Raw genomic sequence first — 19787 nt, forward strand, 5'->3', positions numbered from 1 at the left:
GAAGAGCAGAGCAAGAGATTTACCGTTCTTATTTCCCATCTTAATTTTAGTAGTTTAAGGTTTTACAATTTTTTTTCAAATTTCTTTCCTTTGAGGATCCTCAATGCAGATTTAAATTGACCTTTCAACAGATTACTAGCCTGTATTATTGCCGTGGATCAATGCTAGAACTGCTTTTTAGTCAATTTATCCTACCAGTCACACACTCACACAAACTCCAGCGCTTTTTTTTTTTTTTAGGCCTATCATAGCTCGGACAAACCGAAACCGTATTTCATAGCTCGGACAAACCAAAGCCGTATCTCATAGCTCGGACAAACCAAAGCCGTATCTCATAGCTCGGACAAACCAAAGCCGTATCTCATAGCTCGGAAAAACCAAAGCCGTATCTCTCGTGCACCTGTGGCTTTTTACGCGTTTCACAACAACACAATCACACAACTTCAGGCCTTTAACTTACTTGTCCCCTGGTTCGTTGCACTGCCGGGTCCTGTCAATCCACCTCTGTCAGACGAAGGCAGACCTAAGATGCTGGCCCAGGAAAGAATTCTCTTCCCAGGACTTTCTTCTCCAGGTCCTCCTAATGGACGCTGGCTTGTCGACAATGCAGCACGTCCTTCTTCGTCAGACAAATAGTGGGTATGAGGGATCCCGGATTTCAGCACCAAAATGTTAGAGTTGTGCTCACTCTAACTTATTTTGCAAGAACTAAACGGGAGACAAGCAAGTCCTTTTAGACACCTGCAGGTGGAGAGCTCACCCGTTGAAGGAATGAAGTCTAAACTCTCCCTCCTGCAAGGGCATATTTATTAAGAGAAACCGAGTGGGGGTAAGAGTAGGCTGATTACCGGTTGCATTCCAACATAATCATACGATAAGGAAATTCTGAAAAACCCTGACACATATGATTTAAGATATACTTGAAACATTACATTTGATAATATGGTTATATAGAAATTCCTTCTCATTTCCCTCCTGTTTATTGAGTGTAATGAAAGATCAAACATACACCTCTTATTTCGATTTTCGGTGCAGTCATCATAAACTTTTACACCATGTCAAATTCGTAGCTATCAACCACATCATTTTCATTTTCGTTCAGCAACGTGTCCACTTCTGATTGCAGGTTACTCCTAGCATCCTCAAACATACGATCAAAGATTGTATCCCACACACATTTCAGGCATGGAACACAAACACGACCCCTAACAGTAACGCAATAGCCACGCACGCCATCATTAACATCGGCATGATGGCTGCTTTCCATGACCCAAACATGTTATTGAACTAACCTAGGACCGGATTCCCCACACCTGAGTGACTGTGCATGGTTTCAGACATCATTTGGTGTCCCTTGAGAGTATTAACAACTGATCCGTCAGGGGCTGTATTATTAGGAATGAAGATGCAACACTGATCTTGAAAAATGGAGCAAACTCCCCCAGCCTCAGCAAGCATCATGTCTAAGGCCATGCGATTTTGGAATGCTGTCAGCGAGGTCGCATCGAGCTGTTCAGTAAGAGCCAGACCAAGAGCAAGAGTGTAATTTGTTAATTTGAGAACATTATAGTGTACGTAATTTATACGGTCCACATTCTTGTTTGGTGTTACCCACAGGAAAATAGATTCAAACCCCTGCTGCAATTTGGTCTACCAATTTATACTCATTTGGTACCCACCAGGGGTACCCCAATGGATCAATGTTAAGGACTGTGCACCTCTTATCACAATGTGTGGTTGGGACAGAAGTGTAACAGTGTAGGATAGGTGTCTGGCAGGTGACATTTTGCTTTGCGGTAGCAACACATCTACAGCATGCAGAATTACAGCTCCATTTTGTGGAAGAGGACCACATCTGCGGATAGTGTCACTGCAAGCGCTACCGCGCATACTGCATGGACACAGTCTGGTAAGAATTGAGCCACTAGATCCAGTTTTTTAAAATAAAATGCAATTGGTCATAGTTTACTGCCATGACTCTGCAGCAACACTGAGGTCGTAAAAACATTCCTGCAGTCTGCTGTTTGCACAAAGGTTTTCTTGTAGTCTGGCAAGATAAGGGTTGTAGTTTCCATCAGAGCAGTGGTTCTTAACCTGGGTTCGATCGAACCCTAGGGGTTCGGTGAGTTGGCTTCAGGGGTTCGGCAGAGCTGGTATGTCATTGCCCCGCCCCCGCCCCTGACCTGACCCCCGCCCCGCCCCCTGTCCGCAGATGGCCGAACACACCGGTAGCACCCCCCCCCTCCACCGTTGTCCAAACACACCGGTAGCACCCCCCCCGTCCGCAGATGTCCGAACACACCGGTAGCACCCCCCCTCCCAAGGACTGGACCTTGAGACCCCTGATCTACATAAACTAGAAGTTGGCTTTTGTTTGACATTTGAAAATCAGCCAAGCAGGCCATGATAGCTTAGTTGGACTAAATAGTTGGACTATCAGCAAATACCTGTGGCAATCTGGTGTACGTATAACTTTGACCTTTAAAGGTAAACGCAAACTGAAACTGGGAGTCTGGGTGGATTGGCACTGAGAAAAATGCATTGCTAAGATCAATTATTGTGAAAAACTTCTGGTTAGGCTTCAAAGTGTTTAGAAGTGTGTGTGGGTCAGGCACATTAGGTGCTCTTGTCTGCACTGCATCATTTACTGCTCGTAAATCTTGTATCATTCGCCAATGAATTTTATTGGCCTTTTGGGCTGGAAAAATAGGAGTGTTGCAAGGAGAATCTGAGCACTTCCTAATGATTCCTCCGGTCAAAAGATCATTTATAACAGGGGCAATCCCATTTATTGCCTCATGTTTTAAAGGATATTGCTTAACTCTTGGATGCCACTCTGATCTTGGTTTGATCTGTACTGGGGGAATGGACGTTAAAAGTCCAACATCAGATGGGACCTTTGTCCACAGTTTTTCAGGAAGCCCAGCCAATTCCCTCTCCTCCATCTCAGTCAAACAAATATTAATTAGTCAGGAGAACACATAAGTGCATGCCCTTCCAAAAGCCACTTCACACACTGTTTGCTTCCACATGTCACAACTGGTACTGTAGCTCCACCCATCACCTTTGTCCTCATAATCAGTGACAGATCCGGCAAGTTTAATTCGGCAACCCACATCCGCCCATAATATACTTTAAACAATGAAATGTGGGGTACAGCCGACAACTTGTATTTGTCTTTCTGAGGAGTGGTCAGGAGCACAGCAGCAGCTGCAAATGACCTGCGATCAGTGTACAGAACAGTGATTGTCAAGGTTATTTCTGTGACACCGAGAAAACTATAGAAAATATATAATAAATATCAGGGCTGTGGACTCGGTCGGATTTTTGCACCGAGTCCGAGTCCGGCCTCTTGACCACCGAGTCTGAGTCCGTGTCTGAGTCCAAGTCCGAGTCCGGCTGTCCATTTTTTCTGTTAATTCATGTGACTGCTTAGTCTTTATTCAAGGCTAATTTAGATCAAAATCAAAATAATAATATAAGCTGGGTGACATAATCATCCTTGACATTGGTATATAATGTAAACATTAGCCTAAGTGCAACTCAACGTGGCCGCATTGATCGTAAGCAGGGCTGTGGACAGTATTCCTACGTGCATTCTCAGCAGCATGATGAAAATAAAATTGAACTTATTTTTTTTTTATTGTCGGACTCGGTGGACTCGGTCAAAATCAGCACCGAGTCCGAGTCCGGCAAAAATGACCGAGTCCGGCCGAGTCCGAGTCCCCGAGTCCGAGTTCGGCAAAAATGACCGAGTCCGACCGAGTCCGAGTCCCCGAGTCCGAGTCCGAGTCCACAGCCCTGATAAATATATATAAATATATAAAAAAATATATTCATGTTTTGGATTGAAGGAATGTTCATGGTGACATGTAATTGATTACAAGTCATTTCTGATTCAGGTCGTGACAATTGTATTTGAGCTTCACTGAGTAAACTGCTTGGTAGCTTGGCATTCCGTTCAGGAGAGATGTCATAGGAACAGCAAATCTGTTCACTTGCTTGTGCAGCATATGAGTCTACATCTCTCACTCTACATGCTCGCATGCCTTCCTTTACTGGAATTATTGCAATTCCCAACCGAGCCATCAGATCTCGTCCCAGCAGGTTTATGGGACATTTTGGGGATAGGACAGTCCAGACTGAAGCTATGACTCCCGTTTCATCATCTCTCACTACAACTGGATTGGAGATACTCTCCTTGTGTACCTGCCCATCAGCAGATTTCACCCAAATAGTGTTCTGTGAGGCCTTTAGATTAGGAACTTTAGTTTTTATTACGATTTTACAAGCCCCGGTATCACACAAAAAACTCTACATCACTTCCTCTGTTTAAGGTAATATGTGTTTTTTCTTTTAATGCACTCAGAATGTCCCATGCTGTATGGACATCTACTATTTCTTCCTCTGTAGGAGCACAAGAGGTCAAAGGGGAGGAATCTAGTCATGCTGAAAATTTGGCTTTTCCTCTGCCTCGTCCTCCACCCCTTGATTGGTTTTGTTTTGCCTGACAACACTCTCTTGCAAAGTGTCCTCGTTTCCCACAGTTCCAACAGGTCTCTGAATCTGGTGGGGATTTTGAACTATATGGAGGCCTGTGATTTTGTTGGCCTCTACCTCTTCCTCTGCCCCGCTGGGACCCTTGGAAGAAGACTGTTCATCTAGTTCATCATCATCATCATTGTCTAGATGAAATACATCAGAACTTTTGCCTCTTTTGATCACTTTTTCACCATGTCTGGCCCACTGCATGGTCGCTGTAACACTAGCAGTGTCCACTTCCACCAATTGTTTCCTCACCCAGTTGCCTATTTCAGAGCGGAAATTAGTGAGGAGTGCATTTTTAAGCTGTTAGTGATAAGCACTCTCAGCTGCATCATTGAATGGGATGCTACTATGCACTAGAGATGCACCGATCCGATATCTGGATCGGATATCGGCCCCGATATCAACAAAATAGATGGATCGGGTATCGGAAAATGCAGCCGATCCGCGAGCCGATCCTTTCCTTAATCTATTGGGACGTGGGCTACGTCATACGTCAGCAGCACGTGTGCCGCATGCCACGAGAGTTTTCTAAACAAACGCAAACATGGAGCGAACGAAAGAGTCAGCTGTGTGGAGGTACTTTAAACTGAACACGCCAACTAGTTCGACGGCAGTTTGTAATGTCTGCAAAGCTAATGTTGCCAGGGGTGGTGGTAGTACTGCCAGTTATAGTACTACCAATTTAATTAAGCATCTCCAGAAACACCATGCAACGGAACACCAGGAGTTCCAGCAGTTGAGCAGATCTAAGGGAGCGGGAGGTGGACCTACACGGCAGTTAACGTTAGCAGATGCACTGCAAAGATGGGAAAAATTCCCAGGCAATAGCGCAAAAGCTATGAGAGTTACTGAGAAAGTGCTGGAATTCATGGTTTTGGATGGACAACCGATGAGTGTTGTTGAAAACGAGGGCTTCCAACGTTTACTCGACCACCTGGAGCCACGGTACAATTTGCCATCGCGCAAGTATTTTTCTGAGACCGCACTGTCAGAAATGTATGGGAAAGTATGCGAACACATGTTTAGATTGCTTGATTATTGTATTTGACCAAGTCACTTGTTTATTCTCTTGTCCCGATGCTATATTTTATTTTTCCACATGTAGAGGTATGTAGCTTGTTAAATCAACCATAATATCGGATCGGTATCGGGTATCGACCGATACGCAAAGCCACGGCATCGGTATCGGTATCGAAACTGAAAAAGCCCGATCGGTGCATCTCTACTATGCACCCTGAATTATTTTTCAAATCTCAAGCGAAAATCATCAGTATCTTCCCCAGGCTTCTGTTTTATTCCTGCTAAATGACCACAATTCGCTCATCTTTGAAATATAGTTCGCACTCTTTGCACAAGATCATTCCATTGTGCTGCATACTCCCCTCCCAATAGATTTCCCTCAACGGGATAGGGGAAAGGCCCTTGGTTATTTCTACCTGTATAATTTCCTCTAACCTTGGCCCAGTCTTTTCCCAAGGAAGACATTGCAGCTTCTCCTGCCTCATGCCCATTCAGTCCATAGGAATGTATGATTCCAGCCATGTCTTCTGCCCATTTATCTGGGTCTTCTGCAACAGGAGTAACATAGGAGCAGGAAGCTCCTCTTGCCCCTCTGCTTGAGCTACGCCTTCAGCTGCGGCTTGAGCTGCAGCCTGGACAGCGCGCCTGCTCACTGTGGCCTCATTGTCTTCCGGCCTGACAAACATACTCGCGACCTCATCACTTTTCACCTTTATAGTTTTTGTCTTTTGAATTTGTTCTCTTCTCTCTTGCAAAGCTTTCAACCACATTCGAGCACAATTCAGTTCTCTCTCTTTTCTTTCCTTTCTCAGTCCCTTTGTCTTCCTAGCCACACTCTCCTCCAAAACATCAACCACTATCTTCCACATTTCAACTTTCAACTTCCCTTCTACTCCATACTTTTTCTTCCACTTCGGCATGTATCACATACAATTAAGAAATCTATTCGCCATGTACTTCTCATCTCCTTCAGGAGCTAGAGATTTACAGTTTTTATTTCCCATCTTGATTTGGGATTTTAGGTGTATACAATTTTTTCAAATGTTTTCTTTCTCTGAGGATCATCAATGGAGTTTTAAATTGACCTTTCAACAAATTATATTTGCAGTCAATTTATCCTACCAGTCACACTCTCAACCACACACGTTTCATGCAAACAGCTTGGAAAAACGGGCACAAAAGAATCAACGCCCTTCTTCAATTAAGAAAAAGAAGCTCTGTTTTTTGCTAGCCCGTTTCTTCCACTGGGAGTCAAACCCAAGCTGTTCTTTGGCCGGAAAAACGTACAAAGAAAAATCTACGCTCTTCTTTGATGAACAAAAATGAAGCTTTGTGTTTCTTAGCATGTTCCTTCCACTGGGACACTAACCCAAGCCCGATCCCTGAGCTTGGAAAAACAGACAAAGAAGAATCTGCGCACTTCTTCGAAGAACGAAAAATAAGCTCTGCTTTTCTTAGCCTGTTTCTTCCCCTTGGACTTAAACCCAACCTATATCTCGTGCACTTATACCTTTTACGCGTTTCACAACACAATCACACAACTTTAGGGCTTTAACTTACTTGTCCCCTGGTTCGTTGCACTGCCGGATCCCGTCAATCCACCTCTGTCAAACGAAGGCAGACCTAAGATGCTGGCCCAGTGAAGAATTTCCTTCCCAGGTCTTTCTTTACCAGGTCCGGCTAATGGACGCTGGCCCGTCGCCGGTGTACAGTGTGTCGTCCTCTGTCAGCCAGATGGCGGGTATGAGAGAATCCAGGTCACGGCACCAAAATGTTAGAGTGGTGCTCATTCTAACTTATTTTTGCAAGAACCACACGGGAGACAGTATGCCCTTTTAAATACCTGCAAGTGGAGAGTCATTTGTCGCTGTGCATACAGCGGTGATCGAATGAGGGCTGACTCAGGCCTCTTGCAAGAGCATTTTTATTGAGAGAAACAGGGTGGGGGTGAGAGTGGAGGTGAGAGTGGACAGGATGGGGTTGAAGCCCCTGACCTCTGAAGACAGGACAAGCTCGGTTATTTATTACAGGTTACATTCCAACATAAGCATAGGATGAAACTAATCTAGCTAGGTTATTCATTGTAGGTTACATTCCAACATAAGCATAGGACCAAACTAATCTATTAACCCTCACAATATGTTCTTTACTACATATGATTCTATATAATGTATAATTTAACTCAATCTCTCGGATTTAACTCACATATAGAAGTTTGTATAAATGTTATAACACGACCAATCAATTATTCCTATTAAATCAAGCATTGCAATGTCTTAAATTCACAATTTTGCTTCATCCAATTCCTGAAAACATGTTTTCTCTGTCTTTCGAATTAGTCTTCAAGGTGAGACACTAATGAGCACTAGTATGAACCAGTTTCTGCCCACAGATTTCTTTCTTTTTCTCTCTTTTTTATTTTTCAAATGTTTTTCTGTTTTGCGGTGCAAATTGGATAGACGACGTCTAGCAAATTTCTTTGCACTAAAAGTTTAGCCAATTTCATCATTTTAACACATATGCACATAAACATGCACAGCTCTTGCGCGTGAGGGGTGGGGGCCCCGGCACCAATGATTCGTCTCACATGCTGGCCATTTCCTGCAGTCGATCATGAAGCCGGTCCCGCCCACGCACACGAGGACAGCACATTCTAATTATTTATTAATCTTTTAGAAGCAAGTTGTATTTCTTTACCACTTGATTTACAAATTTTAACTTTCGTGTGCATACATAATTTGATGCCTGGTCATTTGTCATTCTGTAATCTGACAATGAATCTAAGCCAAAAGTTACATGTGTTTTTTCTTTTTTCTTTTAATGCGCTCAGAATGTCTCATGCTGTATGGACATCTATTGTCCACGTTTCCCACAGTTCCAACAGTTGTCTGAATCTGATGGGGGGTTTGATTTTAATGGTAGCCTGCGACCTTGTTGGCCTCTAACTGTTCCTCTGCCCCTTTGGGAACTTTGGAAGAAGACTGTTGTATCTTCATCTAGATCATTATCATCATCATCTAGATGAAATACATCAGAACTTTTGCCTTTCTTGATCACTTTGTCAGCGTCTCTGGCCCACTGCATGGTTGTTGTAACACAAGCAATGTCCACCTCCACCAAATGTTTCCTCACCCAGTTGCCTCATTCAGGGCTGAAACCAGTGAGGAGTGCATTTTTAAGCTGTTGCTGATATGGACTTTCAGCTGCTTCATTAAATGGGATGCCACTGAATTATTTTTCAAATCCCAATTGAATGGCAGCCTCATCACTTTTTATCTTTCTATTTTTTGTCTTTTGGATTTGTTCTCTTCTCTCTTGTGAAGCATTCAACCACACTCTAACACATTGCAATTCTCTCTCTTTTCTTTCCTTTCTCAATCCCTTTGGCTTCCTAGCCACACTCTCCTCCAAAAGTTCTACCACAACATTCCACATTTCAACTTTCAACTTTCCTTGTACTCCATACTTTTTCTTCCACTTCGGCATGTATTGCATACAATTAAGAAATCTACTCACAATGTACTTCTCATATCTTTCAAGGGCTAGAGCTTTACCGCTTTTATTTCCCATCTTAATTTTAGTAGTTTTAGTTTTTTCAAATTTTTTTCTTTTTTTTTTCTTTGAGGATCCTCAATGCAGGTTTAAATTGACCTTTCAACAAAGTACTAGCCTGTGTTATTTCCGTGGACCAATGCTAGAACTGCTTTTTAGTCAATTTATCCTACCAGTCACTCTCAACCACACAAGTTTCAGGCAAACAGCTTGGAAAAACGGACAAAAAAGAATCCACTCCCTTCTTCAATTAAGAAAAAGAAGCTCTGTTTTTTCTCGCCCGTTCTTTCCACTGGGACTCGAACCCAAGCTGTTCATTGGCTTGGAAAAACGGACAAAGAAAAATCTACGCTCTTCTTTGATTAACAAAAAAGAAGCTCTGTGTTTCTTAGCATGTTCCTTCCACTGGGACTCTAACCCAAGCCAGATCTCATAGCTTGGAAAAAACAGACAAAGAAAAATCTACGCACTTCTTCAATGAATGAGAAAGAAGCTCTGCTTTTCTTATTCTGTTCCTTCCACTGAGACTTGCCATTGAACTCTGCCCTCCACTCGGCCCTCACTCACCTGGAAAGAAAGGACTCATATGTGAGGTTGCTGTTTGTGGACTTCAGCTCTGCCTTCAACACCATTGTGCCGCAGCGACTCATCTCCAAACTCGACGAGCTGGGCCTCAGTACCTCCCTCTGCAACTGGATACTGGACTTCCTCTGTCAGAGGCCTCAGGTGGTGCGTGTTGGCGACAAAATCTCCGCCAGCATCACGCTGAGCACGGGGGCCCCCCAGGGCTGCGTGCTCAGTCCATTGCTCCTCACCCTGCTGACGCATGACTGCACTGCGACCTACAGCGACAACCGCATAGTGAAGTTTGCTGACGACACGACTCTGGTGGGTCTCATCACGAAGGGCGACGAGACTCGGTACAGGTCGGAAGTTGACCTTCTGACCACGTGGTGCAGGGACAACAACCTCCTGCTGAACGTCGGTAAGACCAAGGAAATCATTGTTGACTTCCGGGAGGGTCACAAAACACACCTGCCGCTGATCATCGACGGTGCTGTGGTGGAGAGGGTGAGCTGCACCAAGTTCCTGGGGGTGCACATCAGTGAGGACCTCTCCTGGTCCGCGAACACCTCGTCACTGGCAAAGAAAGCTCAGCGCCGCCTGTACTTCCTGCGGAAGCTCAGGCGTGCATGTGCTCCTCAGGCAGTCCTGTCTACATTCTACCGTGGCACCATTGAGAGCGTCCTCACCAGTTGCATCGCTGTCTGGGGTGGTAACTGCACTGAACAGAACTTGAAGGCCCTGCAGCGCATAGTGAATACGGCTGGTAAGATTATTGGTGCTTCGCTTCCCTCCCTGAAGGACATTTACACCTCCCATCTCACCCGCAAGGCAACCTCGATTGCCAGAGATGTGAGTCACCCAGCTCACTCTTTGTTTGACCTTCTGCCCTCTGGGAAGAGGTACAGGAGCCTGCGCTCCCGCACCACCAGACTCGCCGACAGCTTCTTTCCCCAGGCTGTTAGGGCCCTGAACTCGCTACCCCCTTCTGCGTAGCGTGCGGCACTGTTGCGCTATTTTCGGGAATGTCTGCTGTACGCGCACTTGCTCTTTTTTGTTTTTTTCTTTTTGTGCTCCTCTTAATTATTTATTTATTTATTTATTGTTGTGTTATTTATTCATTATTTATTCAGCACGCTTTTGTTATACTTGTTTACTGTTTGTCTGTTGTGAGCCATGTCTTGTCACCGTGGGATAGGGGGGGAACGAAATTTCGGTTTCTTTGTGTGTCTTTGGCATGTGGAGAAATTGACAATAAAGCTGACTTTGACTTTGACTTTGACTTTGATATCTCGTGCACTTTTTACTTTTACGCGTTTCACCACAACTTTAGGGTTTTACTTACTTTTCCTTTGGTTCGTTGCACTTCCGGATCGTCAATCCACTGTTGTCAGACGAAGGCAGACCTAAGATGCTGGCCCAGCGAAGAATTTTCTTCCCAGGTCTTTCTTTTCCAGGTCCTCCTAATAGACGCTGGCTTGTCGACAATGTGCAGCACGACGTTCTCCTTCCATCAGCAGTGGGCATGTTGGAATCCGGGTCACGGCACCAAAATGTTAGAGTGGAGCTCACTCTAACGTATTTTACAAGAACCACACAGGAGACAGTATGCCTTTTGAACACTTGCAAGTGGAGAGCTTGTTCGTCACTGTGCATACAGCGATGATCGAACTAAGTCTGACTTTGGAAGCAGGGTGGGGGTGAGAGTGGAGAGGATGGGGGTGAAACCCCTGGCTACCGCATGGGACACCTTAAGAGTTAACGGGTGATACAAGATTACCTCAGCAGACGCTTGTACCGCCAACACAGATGCTATTACGGCTTGTACACAGTCGGGGGTGGCACGAATCACAGGATCGAGGTGTTGGGAATAATAAGATCCATCCATCCATCCAACCATCTTCTTCCGCTCATCCGGGGTTGGGTCGCGGGGGCAGCAGCTTTAGCAGGGACTCCCAGACTTCCCTCTCCCCAGCCACTTCATCCAGCTCATCCCGGGGGATCCCAAGGCGTTCCCAGGCCAGCTGAGAGACATACTTAGTCTCTCCAGCGAGTCCTGGGTCGTCCCCGGGGTCTCCCACCGGTGGAACATGCCCGTAACACCTCCCCTGGGAGGCGTCCAGGAGGCATCCTGATAAGATGCCCGAGCCACCTCATCTGGCTCCTCTCAACGTGGAGGAGAAGTGACTCTACTCCGAGTCTCTCCCGGATGACCGAGCTTCTCACCCTATCTCTAAGGGAGAGCCTGGACATCCTGCGGAGAAAACACATTTCGGCCGCTTGTATCCGGGATCTTGTTCTTTCGGTCACAACCCATAGCTCGTCCGTAGGTGAGGGTAGGAGCGTAGCTTGACTGGTAAATTGAGAGCTTTGGCTTTTGGCTCAGCTCTCTCTTCACCACAACGGACCGGTACAGGGTCCGGATTACTGCCGACGCTGCACCGATCCGCCTGTTGATCTCGCGCTCCATCCTCCCCTCACTGGTGAACAAGACTCCAAGATACTTAAACTCCTCCACTTGGGGCAGGATCTCATCCCTGATCCGGAGAGGGCATTCCACCCTTTTCGGATCGAGGACCATGGACTCGGATTTGGAGGTGCTGTCCCTCATCGCGACCGCTTCACACTCGGCTGTGAACCGTTCCAGTGAGAGCTGGAGATCACGGCCTGAAGAAGCCAACAGCACCACGTCATCTGCAAAAAGCAGAGACGTGATGCTGAGGTCCCCAAACCGGACCCCCTCAACGCCTCGGCTGCGCCTAGAAATTCTGTCCGTAAAAATTATGAACAGAATCGGTGACAAAGGGCAGCCTTGGCGGAGTCCAACCCTCACTGAGAACGAATCCGACTTACTGCCGAAAATGTGGACCAGACTCTGGCATCGGTGATACAGGGACCGGACTGCCCTTATCAGTTGGCTCTGCACCCCGTACTCCCGAAGCACCCTCCACAGAACCTCCCGAGGGACACGGTTGAACGCCTTCTCCAAGTCCACAAAACACATGTGGACTGGTTGGGCGAACTCCCATGCACCCTCGAGGATCCTGCCGAGGGTGTAGAGCTGGTCCAATGTTCCACGGCCAGGACGAAAGCCACACTGCTCCTCCTGAATCCAAGGTTCGACCTCCCGACGTACCCTCCTCTCCATCACCCCTGAATAGACTTTACCGGGGAGGCTGAGGAGTGTGATTCCCCTGTAATTGGATCACACCCTCCGGTCCCCCTTCTTAAAGAGGCCCGGGTTTAGACCCGGGTTTAGACCGGCCGGACACCCCAGTCTGCCAATCCAGAGGCACTGTCCCCGATGTCCACGCAATGTTGTAGAGGCGTGTCAGCCATGACAGCCCCACAACATCCAGAGTCTTTAAGAACTCCGGGCGGATCTCATCAACCCCCGGGGCCTTGCCACCGAGGAATTTTTTAACTACCTCAGTGACTTCGACCCCAGAGATTGGAGAATCCGTCTCAGAGTCTCCAGGCCCTGCTTCCTCAATGGAAGGTGTGTAGGTGGAATTTAGGAGGTCTTCGAAGTATTCTCCCCACCGACTCACGACGTCCAGAGTCGAGGTCAGCAGCACGCCATCCCTACTGTAAACAGTGTTGACGTTGCACTGCTTCCCCCTCCTGAGACGTCGGATGGTAGACCAGAATTTCCTCGAAGTCGTCCGGAAGTCATTTTGCATGGCCTCACCAAACTCCTCCCACGCCTGGGTTTTTGCCTCAGCAACCGCCGAAGCCGCGTTCCGCTTGGCCATCCGGTACCTGTCAACTGCCTCCGGAGTCCCGTAGGCCAAAACGGCCCGATAGGACTTCTTCTTCAGCTTGACGGCATCCCTTACACCGGTGTCCACCAGTGGGTTCGGGGATTGCCGCCACGACAGGCACCAACGACCTTACGGCCACAGCTTTGGTCGGCTGCCTCAACAATGGAGGCGCGGACCATGGTCCACTCAGACTCAATGTCCCCCGCCTCCCCCGGGACGTGGGAAAAGCTCTGCCGGAGGTGGGAGTTGAAGCTCTTCCTGACAGGAGATTCTGCCAGACGTTCCCAGCAGACCCTCACAGAGCGTTTGGGTCTGCCAGGTCAGACCGGTATGTCCCCCACCATCGGAGCCAACCCACCACCAGGTGGTGATCAGTTGACAGCTCCGCCCCTCTCTTCACCCGAGTGTCCATAACATGCGGCCGCAAATCCGATGACACGACTACAAAGTCGATCATCGAACTGCGGCCTAGGGTGTCCTGGTGCCAAGTGCACACATGGTCACCCGTATGTTTCAACATGGTGTTCATTATTGAAAATCCGTCTCGAGCACAGAAGTCCAATAATAGAACACCGCTCAGGTTCAGATAGGGGGGCCGTTCCTCCCCATCACGCCCTTCCAGGTCTCACTGTCATTGCCCACGTGAGCATTGAAGTCACCCAGTAGAACGATGGAGTCCCCAGAAGGAGCGCTCTCCAGCACTTCCTCCAGGGACCCCAAGAAGGGTGGGTACTCTGAGCTGCCGTTTGGTGCATAGACACAAACAACAGTCAGGACCCGTCCCCCCACCCGAAGGCGGAGGGAGGCTACCCGCTCGTTCACCGGGGTGAACCCCAATGTGCAGGCGCCCAGCCGGGGGGCAATAAGTATACCCACACCTGCTCGACTCCTCTCACCTTGGGCAACTCCAGAGTGGAAGAGAGTCCAGCCCCTCTCGAGAGGGTTTGTACCGGAACCCAAACTGTGCGTGGAGGCTAGTCCGACTATATCTAGTCAGAATTTTTCTGCCTCGCACACCAGCTCGGGCTCCTTTCCAGCCAGAGAGGTGACATTCCATGTCCCAATAGCCAGCTTCTGCAGCCGGGGATCAGACCGCCAAGGTCGCTGCCTTTGGCTGCCGCCCAGCTTACACAGCACCCGACCCCTTTGGCCCCTCCCACAGGTGGTGAGACCATGGGAAGGGGGACCCACGTTTCCTTTTCGGGCTGTGCCCAGCCAGGCCCCATGGGTGAAGGCCCGGCCACCAGACGCTCACCTTCGAGCCCCGCCTCCAGGCCTGGCTCCAGAGGGGGGCCCCGGTGACCCGCGTCCGGGCGAGGGAAAATGCAATCCATTTATTTTATTCATCATAAGGGTCTTCTGAGCTGTACTTTGTCTGGCCCCTCACCTGTTTGTCAAGTCTCAATTGAAATCTGTCTAGTGGTCTAGGTACCAAAAATCAAAGTTTTATCTTACCCTTGGGGGTCCGCTCTGTCTCTTTCGGCTTGGATGGTGACTAGGCCCCGAACCAGGATGGCCCATGGAGACAAGCCTCACCCTGAGGACTTAAGTATTTACCTTCTGTGCACAGACTGTAGCTATCCTCCTCCCGTGCCGGGCCCCATCACCATATCCGACTCGAAGGACCAATTTAAAATGTCAAGGGAGACTCCCCTTATGTGAAGGAGTGACCCTCACAATGACAAGTAGGAAATTTAAGAGATGAAAGACACGGACATCCAAGTGTAAGCTTTTCGGCCGGGAGAGATGAAAACCACAGATTGTTGCTCAGATCTCTGACGTTTTAATCCCAAACCGTCTTTTTATTTCATGAATCATACAAGTTAATCAACAGAAGAATGAACATGACACGATATGGGGAGACAAGAATCAATATGACATGACATATTATAGGACTTTAATCATAACATGTTTGTTTGTTCTTAGCTTTGGTGTATTTAAAGTCTGATGGCCAGGTCGTCCTGACCCCTTCATTTCATCCTGGGATTGTCATGTACAGGCCACCTTTTTAACCTAAATTAATCTTGAATACATGAAACAATAATGCGGGATATATAACCTGCGTAAATAGGATGTGATAAAACATATCAAGTACATTACACAACACCTGTTTATATGATTGGAGATGTACCTGTTACATTTGAATGTTACATATGATTGAAGATGTACTTGAAATGTTTGAATGTTAACATGATTACATATGATTTAAGATATACTTGAAACATTACATTTAATAATATGGTTATATAGAACTTCCTTCTCAATAGTATACCGTATTTTCACGTTCAAAAGACGCACTGTAATAAAAGGCGCAGTCTTAGTCGTGTCAACACACACATAGGGCGCAACGGGTCATAGGGCGCGAGTTTTATATATATAATCCACGCGCGCACACACTGCAAATCCACACCCACACTTTCCCCGTAAACGTTCTCATTTACATTTTCATTTATCAACAACACACACACACACACACACACACACACACACACACACACACACACACACACACACACACACACACACACACACACACACACACACACACATACAGGCATACAAGTGTTCGTATTTAAAAATGAAGCGGGAGCAAAACTGAGTTTGGTATTCACATTTTTATTCCCGGTTCCGCATTGAAATCTCCAACTGACATGCCAGGTTCACTTTCTTCACTGTCACTTTTCGTGGCGTGTGGCTCCTCGGCTATGATGCCGGCTTTTACGAAAACTCGCACAACAGTGCCAGCAGACATGTTAGCCCAAGCATCCACAATCCATTTGCAAATTGTGGCGTATCTCGCTCGGCGCTGCCTTCCACTCTTAGTGAAATTGTGCTCTCCATCAGTCATCCATCGCTCCCACGTCGCTCGCAGCTTTACTTTGAACGGCCGGTTCACTCCGATGTCCAGCGGTTGGAGTTGCTTTGTCGTGCCTCCCGGAATGACAACAAGCTTAGCGTTAATTTGCTTCATCAGTTTTTTTTACATGGGCTGTGAGATGGGCACGCAGAGAGTCACAGATCGACAGCGATGGTGATTGGTGGAAAAAAACACCTGCTCTCCTCACATACACCTCCCTCAGCCACTCAGTCATCATTTCCTCATCCATCCAGCCCTTTTCATTTGCCTTAATGATGACTCCTGCTGGAAACTTCTATTTAGGCAAAGTCTTTCTTTTAAAAATCATCATAGGTGGCAGTTTCTGTCCATTAGCATGGCAGCCAAGCACAACAGTAAAAGAAGACTTTTCGTATCTCGTTGTGCGTATCGCGATCATCTTGGTCCCTTTCTTCTCCACAGTGTGATTCACCGGGTTGTCGAAAGTGAGCAGCACCTCGTCCACGTTGGTGATGTGGCTGGGCTGGATGTGTTCGTCGGCGATGAGTTTGCTGCAGTAGGAGCGGAAGATGGCCAGCTTTTCATTATAATCCGCTGAAAGTTGCTGCGCCAATGCAGTCCTGGTCCGGATGGAAAAATGGCAGTTTCATGAAACGAGCGCACCAAGACGGACCTCGTTGAAAATGTTAAATTTTCATTTGTTCTGCTTGCGTTGCTGCTTTTAGTCGAATGGTGACCGTCGAAACGCTTCTCCCACTCGTTCTTTACTCGAGGATCCACTGTTCGAGACTTTCCTCTAACTCGGGCCACCTCACCTTACGTCCACGGAAACTCAGCTGCGTCTTCTTGACCTGTCGGAGCTCGTTTTCCAGCTTCCTCCACTTGCGAACCATCGATTCGTTGATTTCAAATTATCTTGCGGCTGCTCGATTTCCATGCTCTTCCGCGTAGCTGATGGCCTTCAGTTTGAACTGTGCTTGATACGCGTGTCTCTTTGCCATTTCCACTGTTGTTATAACAAGGATGTTTTGCATGACGCATGTACCCGTTCTTTTATATACAATCCACACCCACACTTCCACCGCCCACACTTCCCCCTTCAACTTTCTCATGGCGTTCTCTACTACATCTGCCTTACAACAACAACAACACATAAACAGGGCAGGGCGTACAGTAAATCCACGCCCACAATTCTCCCTATAACGTTCTCATGGCGCTCTATAATACGTCCGCCTTACAACACCAAACACATCGGGACCACCGCACATTTTTTAGAAAATCTAAGATGTTAACCCACGCCTAATAAACGTGAAAATACAGTAAGCTACAAAACAAACTGACAAATAATGCATTTTCAAATTAGACTAGTAGAAACTTTGCAAATATTTTAAAAAGATGATTTTATAAAGTGAAGACAATTTGCAATTTTAGTATTGAATTAGATACACAATTCGTTTTCGCGGGCCATAGAAAATGATGTGGTGGGCCGTATCTGGCCCCCGGGCCTTGAGTTTGACACCTGTGCCACATGGGCAAACTACGGCCCGTTAGGCTTTTGAATCGAGCCCGCCGAACTTGTCCAAATTACAGTAAAAAGCCATGGATGTGTAAAAACCTCATTCATTTCCCCTTTTCATTGTTTCCCCTGCAATACCCCCATTTCCCCAATAAATGGGAGACTAGTTTAGACACACTGATGTTTGTTAGCGTGTAACTTTCTCGCTACCATTTCCACCCTTTGGTAAAAATGAGCGGACCAAACAAAAGAAAAGTGGACATTGAGTGCCAAATGTTTAAAAAGGAGTGGACAACAAAATATTTTTTCACTTAAGTGCGATCAACGGCTGTATATCTGATATGCCAAGAAATGGTTGCAGTTTTCAAAGAGTAAAATATCAGCCGTCACTTTGCTACGAAGCATGCAAACTACGCTAGCAAGCAGTCAACACAAGAATAGGCGGCTACTGTTCAGAGGTTGGTAGCTAATTTAGAGATTCAGCAGAACTTTTTTCACCGACAAACTGTGATTCAAGAGTCAAGGACCAAGGCAAATTTTTGTTGGCTTTCAAATTAGCAATTGATAGCAAGCCTTTCTCCAAAGGCAAGTTTTTGAAAGAATGCATGGCAGAGACAACAGATCTCTGGTGTCCGGAGAGCAAAGGTGTTAGAGTGGTGCTCACTCTAACTTATTTTTGCAAGAACCACACGGGAGACAGTATGCCCTTATAAACACCTACAAGTGGAGAGTCATTCGTCGCTGTGCATACAGCGATGATCAAATGAGGTCTGACTTTGGATTCAGGGGATTGTGAAGGGTGATACATGATAAAAACAACAAAGAATGACAGCAATAATTTCCAGTGAAGATGAGGTTTTTCCTCAATACTCCAGTCCAATTTTAGTGTGTGAGTGAAAAACCTGCGGCAAGATGTTTTAATGCAGGAAAAGTCTGGTCCCTCTGCCTTAGGCGACAAGAATGCTATCAATAAAAAATAAAAATAAAAACACAGAAACAGAAACAGTACATCATTGTATCCATCACTTGCGAGACATTTTCGATGGTCAAATAATCAAGTTTCTGTAAAACATGCACGGCTAAACAGCATCATCACAATCACCTTTCTGCAGCGCGTCATATTTGACATTTGACATCTCTGATATTTTGTATTTGCACCTCTGCCATGGTAGAAGACAAAGATCTTGATGCAGCAGACTTCAAACACGGGACGACTAATAAGCACAATAACACCAGCACAACAAGCACAGGAGTCACAAATTTCAACAGCGGTTCCCACCAGTTGCCAGAGAATAGCCATAAAAAGAAAACCCATTGATGTGGGACTTTATTGTTTGACATGGCCTGCTGTAAGTTCTTCAGTGAATTCATGGCGTCGTTGATGTGTGTGTCATTTTCTCCTGGTATGTATGTGCAACAGGAAGTCCCAATAATGTGGCACACGCCACCTTGCTCTGCAGTCACCAAGTCCAGGACCATCCTGTTTCGCAAGACCATCAGTCTAATAGCCTGCATCTCTCTATTTTGTCCATCGTTGATTTGCAGTGCGAGATTCACAAAAGATTGGAAACGATAGTTCAGTGTCTTGATGTAGAGTGCTTGTTTTCCAACTCCGATCCAAGGAAAAAGCGTATGAACAACTTTGTCTCCGACGGACCATACTTTATGGTCGTCTGGAACATTCGCACCCCAGACAGGGTCATGAGGGTCAAAGGTTGCAACAGCCCTGCGTTGACGTCCAGAAGATTTGTGTGCTGTCGTCAGCTGATGATGTTGTATCCTGTAGGTGTGGTCTGTCACCCACACTGGTGCACACACTCCTGTCCAGTTGGCGGGCAGCATCGGATAAACCTTGTGACCACAAAGCCACCAGCCATTCTGTATGAAGTAGGTCCCGTTTGATGGTGCAGCATCTTGGTCGGAGATCCCTCACCACCTGAAATGGCTCTTATCCTGACACTCAGCGGTGATGTGCAAAGCTCCCATC

At 46.6% G+C, this 19787-nt stretch overlaps 1 protein-coding gene across 4 annotated transcripts in view; it reads left to right on the forward strand.

Annotated features, from left to right (window-relative positions):
- galnt7 (UDP-N-acetyl-alpha-D-galactosamine: polypeptide N-acetylgalactosaminyltransferase 7) overlaps positions 1-19787 on the forward strand; it is a 288442-nt gene that overhangs the window by 215401 nt on the left and 53254 nt on the right. Inside the window, exon 14 of one of the 4 annotated variants that reach the window (XM_088372324.1) lies at positions 16747-17436. The exons of the other annotated variants lie outside the window; for them this stretch is intronic. Within the exon in view, the coding sequence (XP_088228450.1) occupies positions 16747-16773 (27 nt within the window). The 3' untranslated portion in view covers positions 16774-17436. Of the gene's footprint in view, positions 1-16746; positions 17437-19787 lie in introns of those variants that run through there. 4 annotated transcript variants of the gene reach the window in all.

This window comes from Syngnathus floridae, chromosome 4, assembly GCF_059516105.1.
Source record: "Syngnathus floridae isolate MCC-2025c chromosome 4, RoL_Sflo_1.0, whole genome shotgun sequence".
NCBI lineage: Eukaryota > Metazoa > Chordata > Actinopteri > Syngnathiformes > Syngnathidae > Syngnathus > Syngnathus floridae.